The following is a 12,369-nucleotide window of genomic DNA, read 5'->3' on the forward strand; positions in this document are numbered from 1 at the left end:
TCTGTGCTTCAGTGCCTCAGCCTCCAACAATAACTAATCAGTCCCCCAAGGATTATATCATCGACCCTCGGGAGAACATCAATATCTTCTGCGAGGCGAAAGGAAAGCCTCATCCCAGGTGGGTGTCACTTTGAGTCAGTGTGGTTATTGCAGATTCCAATGCTGTGGATGGATTGATGATTTACACCTACTGTACAGTACTAAACATAACATCAGACATTATGCAGGCCTTTAAATGGTTAGTTCACTCAACTATAGAAAGTTCTGTCCTCAATTAGTTGAAATCTAAGCTGAAGATTTGAACTTCACTCACTGCAAGGACCTTATTTTTCTTACAAATTACAAAACCACCAGGATAGGGTTGCACCAGCTTATCATAAGTTCTTTCTTAAACTGTAACGTGAGGTCCACACTAGGGGCTTAATAACTATTATCTTGTTTGTAACTAAATTTATTCTCACTTCGGTTGCACCACGGTTTCTTAGGGCAAACCATAGTTTGTAGGTCGTAAGGTCTCCGTTTGTAGGTCGTAAGGTCTCCGTAAAGTCATGTGTATGACGTAAATGAATGATGTAATATACAATATTAAGTGTTTAAATTGTTAAACTGCTTTAAAATTATGCATCTAATGCATCTATATTAAACTGTCCTAAAAAATAAAATTATAAATTACATTTTATTGCACATTAAATCACAGTCAATAATGATAATGGTTTTCTGGGGAGTCGAACATCATTCAAATACAAAAATTGAACAATCAAATGTAAAATAACATGATCATCATTGTATAAATATTTTTATGCAATGAAATAAAAATTATATTTAATAATATCCCTGTATTTTAATCCTGCAGTGTGACTTTTGCATAAACACACATTGCGATATCGATGCTCAAACGATATATCGTGCAGCCCTATTTCAACTCTTATCATTATGTTTGTGTTTATAATAATTTTTAATCATTTTTGGGGGGCGATTGACAATGGAAACTTGTACCAAACAAATTCTAGTACTTTAGAACTTGAAAAAGAGCAGCTTGCACATACAGCCAAATATCTTATTTTGTGTTTTACATAAAGAAAAGTGGACTGTTCCTTTAAGGAATCAGCTTGAATCATCTACGTTGTTTTTAACATCATAATTGTGTGCATGAGGATTTTATATCTTCTATTGCTGTTGTTTTTAAGGAAATATATTTGGAAATTTGAAGATTTGAAATTTTAGCAAGTGTTTGTTTGTTTCAAAAAGACCAGACAGTTAATTCATCTTTTTTTTTTTTTTTTGGAAAAAGAAGCTTTGGATATTCAACAAAATACATATCGACTGCACATATACATTTGTACTTATGTTCATATGTATCTGCATACTTCTGATTATTAACATCAACCTGTGCATGTATTCATCTAGTGTAAATCTCTGTTCATAGTTAATACAGCCTGTATATACAGTAATGTTCATAGTACATCCATCTGTAAATATTACCCATAGTTTTTCTTTAACTGCACTTTATATCTTGTATCCTGCACTTGCTGCTGTTGCACTTCTGGTTAAACCTAAACTGCATTTGATTGTGCAGCATGTGTACTTGTACATGTGTAATTACAATAAAGTTAAATCTAATCAAATCAAATCTAAAAATATTTGATGATATGTGATATTTTATGTAATATGAATTTATCACATAACAAATAAAATAATAATGTTGAAAAAATAAAGATCTAAATGACATGTAAGCAACCAAATGGATCAATTGATGTTGTTATAAATAAAGGCATTGATCGTAACATCACTCTGTGCGTAGATACTCTCCTAATTGATTTTATGCTTTCATCCTAGCTTTTCATGGACACGTAACGGCACGCATTTTGATGTGGAAAAGGATCCCAAAGTTGTCATGATGCCCGGCACAGGCAATCTAGTCATCGACATCAGCGGAGAGAAGGCTGAGGTTTATGAGGGTGTTTATCAGTGCATCGCCCGCAACGAGCACGGCTCTGCTGTGTCCAATAACATCGTCATCCGTCAATCAAGTAACTAACCACACAACATATTGCCACAGGAGTGTTTTGTTGATGTTTGTGCAGTGGCCTCTCATCCTTTTCTTTAAACTGAAGGCTCAATTCTGTTTCATAGGGTCCCCCTTGTGGTCAAAAGAGAAAAACGAACCAATCACAGTGCAGAGAGGAACGTCTCTAATACTGCAGTGCAGACCCCCAGCTGGCCTGCCTCCTCCTATCATCTTCTGGATGGATAACAGTAAGAAAATATCACATTTATAAACATGCTGACAATAGCACACCAGAAGGCACATTAGCGCTGGCAGCAACTGAAATGCACATTTGCTTATGTTTTCATATACTTTACATGGTGACCAATGTATGTAAATTAACTGGAGGTCATTGTTTTTACATGGGCCTCCTTTTTGGCACATAGTGACCTCATATGCTCTCAATAATCCCAAATTAAAGGCACAAATCTACCAAATGCATTGTTTGTCAGATTTCCAGAGACTTCCCCAGAACAGTCGTGTGTCGCAGGCTTTAAACGGAGACCTGTATTTCTCCAACGTGATCATGGAAGACACCAGAAACGACTACATCTGCTACGCCCGCTTCCCACACACTCAGACTATCCAACAGAAACAGCCCATCACCGTCAAAGTGCTGGACAGTAAGTGTTGTTAGACTGCTGCTACAAATAGAGGCACTCATTTCAAACAGACATCTATGTCTATCAGTTTCTTTATGTTGAATTCAAAGTATTTTCGGAGTTAAACATGTTCTGCTGTTCTTACGCATATCAGTCGATAAAATTTGGACTGTTAAATCGTAATATGCAGATTTATTTATCAAATCAATCACTAATAGTTGCATATTTTTATTTTCACTTTAAGAAAACCCTTAAGTGAAGAACATTTCGTAAGACTTTTGCTGTATTGTTGTATATGTGATGTCCAAAATAATCAAAAAGCTGCAAAATGTAAAATTTTATGCATTTTTAATTGCTTTTATATGTTCATTTTGTTCAATATTTTTTAAATGGTCTAGATACATTTTGTTACAGTAATTGTTTACGAAAACATTAATTTGACAGCCCATGAAAATTATAATCAATAAATATCAGCACTATGGCTTTGTTTTTTAATGCTTCTTCAGTTTTCCTGTTTTTTTCCTCCCCAGAACCTTAAATGTCAAATCATTGCATGCTCATTATTTTTTGTTGTATTCCAGTTGAAGCTATGAATGACACTGTGTTGGCAGCTTTTTTGAATGGCTCAGATTTTTGGGGTGGTGAGTGCTAGCAGAACTTCTCCAAGTGAACCCAGCCTTCATTTTCTCCCATCCCCTTGTGTTTCTGCCTAACCAGGAAATAATAGCTCATTTCCTAATATACTATATTACTTACAGTACATAATCACAAAAAAATAACCCACTTCTGTAGAATCCCAACACTGATCCCAAACAACTTCTGCATTTGGTATTAATCTTCATCTCATTACATCATTTTTAATGATTTTGTCTCACTGACGAAAGGACTGAAGCCAACACTACAGGAGTTGACTATCATGAATGACTTTATATTTTGTTTTATATAAGATTGCTGTCAGTCCTTATTTCTTTTTTAATTAATGTTTAGTGTCTTTAACCTTCTAATGGTCAGTTTACTAATCTTTTTTTTCTGTTTCTGAATACATGTTTTAGTGTTGCATAATAAAATCTACTTGGCCAAAAGCATCATTATATAAGCAAATAAGTTTATTGCAGTAATGAATCAGTCTTTCCAGGATTTTGCAAGTCTAAAGATTCATGAGATCCAAAAAGAGACAATTTCACAGGTTTTTTGTGTATTTTCGCATAAAAAAAAACTAAAAATCAAGCAAAGCTTTAATAAAATCCATCACAAAATCAGTTTAAGCTGCATATAAATATATATATATATATATATATATATATATATATATATATATATATATATATATATATATATATATATATATATATATATATATATATATATGTTCCTGCAAAACCAATTGTTTGCCTTTGTCCCATCAGACTCAGTTGATGTATTCCCGATAAGAGAATGGTTTACCATCTTCTTTAGTTTTTTTAATACACATACTTGTAGATACAGTGTTAGGGTTAAAGTACTGACTGAATTTTCCCATACCAAACAACAATTCTAAGTACTATTTGCACACGGTTTGCTCTTATAACATGTGATGTGCTCTCAGATGGTTTTACTCACATACTTTCAATGGATTTTGCGTTGCTAGGTATGTATTCTGGGTTTAATGTCCATTAAGAAATGATTCAGTTTTCAAGAAAGAAACATTTCAGTGGCCACATTGTGCAGGGAAAACCCCAACACTGGCAACACTGTTTCAGGGTCATATAGTGGAGATGCTCCAATAACTAATAAAGGAACTTGGTCACAAATAAATGCAACTCTTTATGTAATAAACTTTCAGACATGGTTGTCAAATCAATGCCATGACTAGTGCTCTCCATAAACAGGGTGAAAATGGTTGCTATCTAAACTACTATGTAAAAGAAGCCTCATTTCAATTTATTAGCCCAATGAATCTTTCCATGGTTGTCCTGGAATATGTCCATGTGATACCATACATGTTTCAATGTCAGTTGTTTTTGTTTTTGGCCAGACAGTGTATATGCAACACCATATTACTATGAAATATCTCATTTCAATTATATTTAGGATCCTTCCATTCACTTTTAAAGGCTTGTCCATTAAAAGGAAGCAATGGAAGGATTGAATTGTCTGTCATTCAGTATGAGGTTCACTTGATCAAAGACATGAGGGTGATTTTTAGCAAGGCTTGTCTTAAATCAATAGATTGTTCAACTATTTATTCAAGTATTTTTTTTTACTTTATGCTGTTAAATTTGATCAATCATATTCTAACTGTACTGTACAGCAGGGATGTCTAAACTCTGACCTGGAGGGCCGGTGTACTGCAGATTTTAGCTCCAACTTGCCTCAACACACCTGCATGGATGTTTCTAGAAAGCCTATAAAGAGCTTGACTAGCTAGCCCAGGTGTATCTAATTGTGGCTGGAACAAAACTTTGCAGGACACCGGCCCTCCAGGACCAAGTGTGGACACCCCTGCTTTACAGGATACATCTTGATTTTACACACCCAAGCAGAATCTTTTCCCCTACTATGAGTGCTGGGTTGATACAGTAAATGTCTGGTTATAAGACTTGTCTGTCTGATTGTAGACAGTCCATCTGGGGAGAGAGTGCCCTCTTTTCTGCATCCACCAGGAATGGAAAGTACCACCATGGTCTTGAAAGGAGATACGCTGGAACTGGAATGCATTGCAGATGGCCTGTAAGTAGCAGGAAGTGGAACACTGGTTTAAAGATTGCTATTGTTCAAACTACTTATTTAAAATGAGTTGAAACAACACAATTATTGAGACTTAATTGTTTTATGTTAAGTCCAACTAAATTTATTAAGTTAACTTAATTGATTTGCGTTGGGACAGCATGAATGAATTGTGAGGAACCCTTCATTTTTTATAGTGTGGGATATTTTTGTGATCATATCCATTTCTGACTGTATTAAAGAATTTGCATAAAAATATTTGAGTTTTTTTCTGTGTTTTACAGTCCAACGCCAAATATCTCCTGGACTAAGGTGAACGGGGAGCTGCCAAGTGGGCGTTTTTCATTTTACAGTTTCCAGAAAACTCTGAAGATAAAAGAGGTGACAGAAGCAGACGGGGGAGATTACCGATGTATAGCCAAGAATCGCATGGGGAGCAGCCAACACACCATCACCGTAGTGGTCAGAGGTCTGTCACAGGACGTCTTTTCATGTGTCACATCTCAAAAAACCTGTTTAGTCACATCATTCACTTGACCCCAGGACACCTTCCTGTACTGTTCATGGATTTGTGCTCGTCTGAAAGACTTTTTGTGTTTGCTGTTGTTCAGAGAGTATCCCTGGGTTTATCAAGTATAACTCAAATATTCATTATAATACACAGCGTGGAAAATAAGTATTGAAGATGTCACCATTTTTCCCAGAAAACATATTTGTAAAGGTGCTGCTGATTCGAAATTTTCACCTGAATTTAATAGCAACCAAATAAATCTATATACATGTATACAAAGAAAAGAAATCTAATTAGTTTACAAATGCAGTCATTTGTAATAAAACGAAATGACAGGGAAAAAGTATTGAACGCATGAAGAATGCTAAATTTTTGAATGTGAATTTCCAAGAATGTATATGCAGATTTTCACATTTTGTTAGTCTGAATTTGTCTGACTTCTGTCTTTCATGTCCACAGCGGCTCCCTTTTGGATCAGTGCCCCTCAGAACCTCATCTTGGCCCCAAAAGAGACTGGAAACCTCACCTGCGATGTTGATGGAAACCCTAAACCCACAATTACATGGTCTGTCAATGGAAATCCCATTGAAAGTACGTAACACCCACTCACTCATTTATATTTCTGGTTCCAGTGTTACCTATTATTTTCAATAAGTAATACTAATATGTATTTATGATTTATTTTAGAGAATAAGTTTGCTTGTACAGTGCATTTAAAAACAGCAACAATTCACTGAACAATAATTATAGGCAATGTTGTTATGGCATTATATACATTTTCACCACTACCACTTTTATTTTTATTTACCACTTTTTAAATTAAATTAAATTAAATTAAATTAAATTAAATTAAATTAAATTTAAATAATTTAATTTTATTTTATTTTATTCTATATTATGTTATGTTATGTTATTTTGTTTTGTTTTTTATTATATTTTATTTTGTTTAGAATTTTTTATATTAATTTTTTATTTTATTTTTTATTTTATTTTATTTTATTTTATTTGTTTCTTTTCTTTTTTTTTATAATCCTTTAAACAATGTCTTGTCATCTGTTTTTGTATGAGTGAAAAATATTTCTCTGATTAAATTAAAAAATTACATAATCGGATATATTTAAACATGTCCCCGTTTTTAGTTAGTACCTCAATGCTATCTACCTTTTATTATTTATTTATATATTTATAACTGGTTTGTTGAAAGGCTCACATAATGACCCAAGCCGCAAAGTGTCAGATGGCGTCATCACCCTCAGTGACGTTCAGACAGGCTCCAGCGCCGTCTACCAGTGCAACGCCTCTAATGATTACGGTTACCTGCTGGCCAATGCCTTTGTCAGTGTACTAGGTTAGTTGTATACATTTGCTTTATTCTGTTCTGTATTTAAAACTATTCAACATGGCAAAATTATCATATCATATTACATTTCAGCTGAACCACCAAGAGTGCTGACGTCTCTAAATCACGAGTACTCAGTCATCAGTAACAGCAGAGCTCTGTTAGACTGTGCTTCTTTTGGCTCGCCACTTCCAAAAATCACATGGTAAGACTTGTTTAAATCTGTACATTTGTTTGTCTCTAAAGCTTAGAAGAAGTGGCTTCTACATGGTATGAACATGCTTTTTCTGATCAAAGGTTGACACACAGTATTACACTTTATTGTTTCCTCCTGTAAGGATGAACTCAAAAGCTTCTCTTGTGGCTATTCAGAGTTTCTCAAGACTCATTATTTTGTCACACTCGACGTGACTTTTATAGGAGTGTTTACTGTAATGCACAAGTACTATTAAGTGAACAAACATGTTACACACTGGAAACCAAAAGCAAACACTACTATGATTTTTGATTGTATTCTGTGTGTTTTGGTACAACAAAGCAGGACTACATGTTTTGATGTATTTTGAGGGTCAGTAGGAAGAAAGTAAGGGGTATATTGTGACAATTTGAACCTCTGGGTGTCATCAAAAGTGGCTTAAAGCATTTTTAAGTATGCCTGTATTATGATTAATCCACTTGTGATTGCATTGATGAAAATTCATATCAATACCAGGTGTGTAAACCTATCCATCAAGGTGTTAACTGTGTGGGGGCTGTGTTTCTGTGATCTGCAGGTTTAAAGACAGTCAGAGTATACTGAACAGTGACTTGTACCACATTCATAAGAACGGTACATTAGAGATCAATGTAGCTCAGCCACAAAACAGCGGCAAGTACACTTGTATAGCATCAAACAATCTTGGCAACAAAGAGAATCACGTCCACCTGCAAGTGAAAGGTGAGTGAGAGTTAAATTGAATTTATGTATATATTAAACAGGTGTATTTGTGAACATTTGTGAATGTATAAAAGACTAAAGGATATGTAAGTTAGATACTGCCGGATGAAAGATTGATTTTGTTTTCTGTTTCTCCACAGAGCCTACACGAATCATCAGGCAGCCGGAGTATAAAGAGGTCCAGAGGAACTCCATAGCTGTGTTCGAGTGTAAGGTCAAACATGATCCCACTCTCATTCCCTCCATGATATGGCTTAAAGACAACGGAGAGCTTCCTGACGACCCTCGGTATGACCTGGAATCAGTGCTGTGATCGCTGATCAAATATAAGCACTTTCTGAACCAGGGCACATTATAGATTGCTATTAATTTAATTTAATTTAATTTAATTTAATTTAATTTAATTTAATTTAATTTAATTTAATTTAATTTAATTTAATTTAATTTAATTTAATTTAATTTAATATTTTAATTTTGTGATTTTTTTGTTTGATTATTTTATTTTATTTTTTATTTAATTATTTATTTATATATTTGTTTGTTTATTTATTAATTAGTTTTTTTAACATATGTTATATATTCAGGGCCTATTTATAATTTTTAATACATATTTTTTTATTAAATCCATGTATCCACAATATTTAGAGAACTTATCATCGCAAACTTGATACTTTTTGATTGTATCAAATTTAGAAAAAGATAAAAAAAAAATTCTCAATATTATTTTTTTAAATGGTTAAATACTACTACTAATTTAGTAAAATATTCAATGTCCAGTAAATTCAGAATTGCTTTAATACTAAAATGTCATCTCGTATCAAAAAGCTTGCCAGTTTGTTTCTTTGTTGCACGTCTCAGATGAGTTGCTCTGAAAGACAGCCTTTAGCTGCTTGTTTTCGACTGACAGCTGTGTATGTTTGTAGATTTGAGGTTGGCTCTGATAGTCTGACTATACATGATGTGACAGAGGATGATGAAGGCACCTACACCTGCATCAGAAACACCACCCTGGACCAAGATTCAGCCAGCGCCACACTCACAGTAGTCGGTAAGATTGATTCATACATCATTGTCCCCTGCTTCATATGCACAGTATATAATATGGCTTCCATAGTCAGTGCAGAAAAAATGGTTGGTTCTTTAGATTTGGAATTGTATTGAATTGTATAATTTACTTTTGACTTCCTCAAACCTGCTTTCCTCATCAGAGGCCACACCAACACCAACTATGATACTGGGTAAACCTCACTTCTTTAAGTTCCCAAACAGGTCCCAAACCCATCTGATTCATATGTATTTTTGCTTTATTTTTGGTTTATCCACCATCACTTTCCTTATGTGCTTTATGAATGTGTTATGTGGACGTTTACCATTAATATACAAACTGTTAAAGGCATCAATGACAATTCATGACTATTATATACATTTATATATTATTTACTATTATTACTCAGTGGTCTAAAAAATTAACCAAAACAGACAAAAATAACACGTTTAATCCTGTTTTGCATAAGCCCAGACCTAATTAGATTAAAATACTGCATTACTGTGGAACAGCTTTATGTACTGAACTTGTTTCTTGTCTGCTTTTATTTGCCGTCTTCATATTTAAAAAGCTTCTTTGATACAATCTTATTTGTATGACATTCTATGAAAAATAACAATGACTAGATTTAACTTGTTATGGGTTATATGGCTCAAATGGTGAAATAATTATGCATTCAAAAGTAGCACAATTAAAACTTGCCAAGTGTGAACACACCTTTACCCATTGTAAAATCATGCCTTTAACAGAACGTCACGTTTTCCACTGTGACCTATTTAAGTTTGCCAGTCTATATGTGCTTCATTTTGGCTTGTGTTGCATGTTTATAGTGTTACAGTGCTCTTCCGCTGGATCGAGTTTTGTGTCTCATAATAAATGGTTTTGCAGAGCAACCGGACCCACCAACTGACCTGGAGCTGACTGACCAGCGCGAGCGCAGTGTTCGGCTAACATGGACCCCTGGAGATGAACACAACAGCCCGATTAAATGTGAGGTTACAACTTATGTCAGTTTTGTTATCCTCATACTAAAACAACAGAAATGTTCTGATGCATTTGTACCTGAATCCATCAGTGTTCCTGATCCAGTATGAAGATTCACTCCATGAGCCTGGAGTCTGGCTCAATATGACCGAGGTCTCGGGAACCAGCACAACAGCCCAGCTGGAGTTGTCCCCCTATGTGTATTACTCCTTCAGGGTTCTGGCACTCAATGGCGTGGGTCTGAGTGAATCCAGCGATCCATCTAGACAGTACAGAACCAATCCTGCAAGTGAGTAGCACTATCAGGTCCCACTTTATATTAAGTAGACTTAACTACAATGTACTTGCATCAAAAAATAATACAAGTACTTACTGTGTTCATAATGTATGGCAGAACACTTGAGGTGGGATATGGGTCGGGTTAGGGACATGTTTGGTGGTATGAGTAGGTTTAAGGGTGGGTTAAAGTGTAATGGATGGTCAACAGTGTGATGTTACAAATGTTATTACAGAAATTATTACATGCAGGTATTTAATCAATCATAAGTACAATGCAAAAACCATCCATTTACACAATAAGTACATTGTAACAAGTAATTAATGTCAGTGTAAATACATATTAATTAAGGTGACCTAACATAAAGTGATCAAGATCAAACTTTGAACGTATGTGTACCTTTAACATTCCCATTAAATTATATAATGTTATTTTTTAAATGTTCTTTGAATATTCAAAACATCCTATTTTTGATGTGTTAATGTTATATTTTGGTTATAGTAATGTTATTCAAAATGTTTTCACAAAGTTTTAGTCTTATATTATAATTTTAATAACATTATTTAAACGTTATTAGAACATTTCATCCTTATATTACATATTATATACTTTATCATATACGTAAAGTTTTAGTCTTATGGTATATTAATAATTTAAAAACATTATTTAAAACATAATTAGAACATTTCATCCACATTATATAAAAGTTTCCTTAAAATTCTGAGTAAAATATAAAAACATTTTTGTAAATGATTCTTAAACTGTTCATAATATTCTGTTTTAGACAATGTATTAACATAGTTTTTTTTTGGTTATAATTATGGTATTCAAAACATTGGTTATTAAAACATCCCATTCACATTATTGAATGTTCTAAGAGCATTTTTCTATCAACCTTACAAGGATGTTCCAAAACATTAATTTAATTACATTACATGCTAACATTCAGACTGTTTTTAAGTAACATTATAGAAAGTTTTGGGAATGTTCCCTGTTAGCTGGGTAAAACAGGCCTCATTAAACTCCCCTAGTATTAAGGTGCATTTTTTGTCAGTCCAATCACCAATTCAGGTGTAAATGGGGTCTGCAATGTTTTGAGATTGTCCACTTTAAGTTGCTTCCAGAGGCAGTCAAAACTAGGGCTGCACGGTATTTATTCTGCAATATGTTTTGCGATATGAATAACTATTTGGAGAGAATTTATCATTTTAGACTGATTGGGATGATTCTGTAGGGGAGCGCATGTGCATAAAATATAAGAAACAATCTGCAAGCGTAGATAAATTCAATAAAGAAAATTATACTAATTAAATAAACAGCGTTTGATTGGTTTTTTTTTTGATGAGTCGAACTGTATTCGGGTTTACAGTGATTAAATATTTCAATTTAAGATAATACATAGTCTTCGTTTTATTAACAATTTAATCGTTATTTATTTGTCATAGTTACAGGTACAGTTTCTTATGCCTGAATGCTTTTAAAACCCTCAAACTGTAACAGGCCTTAAAAACAGCAAACTTACAACCCAAATTTAACATTGCATATGCTTCGGTGTGACTATTGTCATTATTACAGGATGTGTTAAGAGAAAGGTATTAATTTTTTGCAGCACTGTACCAAAACAGATTAGTTATGATCAAAATTGTAGTTTTCATCTGCAACTTTTTTATTTACTTGCTTTCTGCTTGTTCATAACATGCAAGGTTTTGTTCATTCAATAGCAATCATGCCAATAGCACTTCTTAAATATACCTGCTGTTCCAGTAAGTAGGAAAACTGTAGCAATTGCTCCATCTAATTGCACAAAAATCCACAGCAAGAACATGTTTCAGTCACAAATCACACATGCACACATCAATAAATAATCAGAAAGAGGTTCAAGGTTGAAGTTGGTTAATACTAGGTGGTAGCTTTATATATC

The 12,369-nt window shown here is 33.8% G+C and overlaps 1 protein-coding gene across 51 annotated transcripts in view; it reads left to right on the plus strand.

Annotated features, from left to right (window-relative positions):
* The window catches only part of nrcama (neuronal cell adhesion molecule a), an 81,453-nt gene that overhangs the window by 49,980 nt on the left and 19,104 nt on the right, over positions 1-12,369 (plus strand). For 15 of the 51 annotated variants that reach the window (XM_005164636.5, XM_021475020.2, XM_009300131.4 and 12 more), the window contains 16 exons: positions 13-118; positions 1,837-2,030; positions 2,134-2,256; positions 2,500-2,670; positions 3,231-3,290; positions 5,247-5,358; positions 5,640-5,824; positions 6,326-6,457; positions 7,071-7,214; positions 7,299-7,410; positions 7,979-8,142; positions 8,283-8,430; positions 9,066-9,190; positions 9,351-9,380; positions 10,076-10,177; positions 10,263-10,460. In XM_005164636.5, coding sequence (XP_005164693.1) covers positions 13-118; positions 1,837-2,030; positions 2,134-2,256; positions 2,500-2,670; positions 3,231-3,290; positions 5,247-5,358; positions 5,640-5,824; positions 6,326-6,457; positions 7,071-7,214; positions 7,299-7,410; positions 7,979-8,142; positions 8,283-8,430; positions 9,066-9,190; positions 9,351-9,380; positions 10,076-10,177; positions 10,263-10,460 — 2,106 coding nt within the window. The remainder of the gene's footprint in view (positions 1-12; positions 119-1,836; positions 2,031-2,133; positions 2,257-2,499; positions 2,671-3,230; positions 3,291-5,246; positions 5,359-5,639; positions 5,825-6,325; positions 6,458-7,070; positions 7,215-7,298; positions 7,411-7,978; positions 8,143-8,282; positions 8,431-9,065; positions 9,191-9,350; positions 9,381-10,075; positions 10,178-10,262; positions 10,461-12,369) is intronic. The other 36 variants (XM_073946110.1, XM_068219636.1, XM_073946095.1 and 33 more) reach the window with 3 other exon arrangements.

Source organism: Danio rerio, chromosome 4 (assembly GCF_049306965.1).
Source record: "Danio rerio strain Tuebingen ecotype United States chromosome 4, GRCz12tu, whole genome shotgun sequence".
Classification (NCBI taxonomy): Eukaryota; Metazoa; Chordata; class Actinopteri; order Cypriniformes; family Danionidae; genus Danio; species Danio rerio.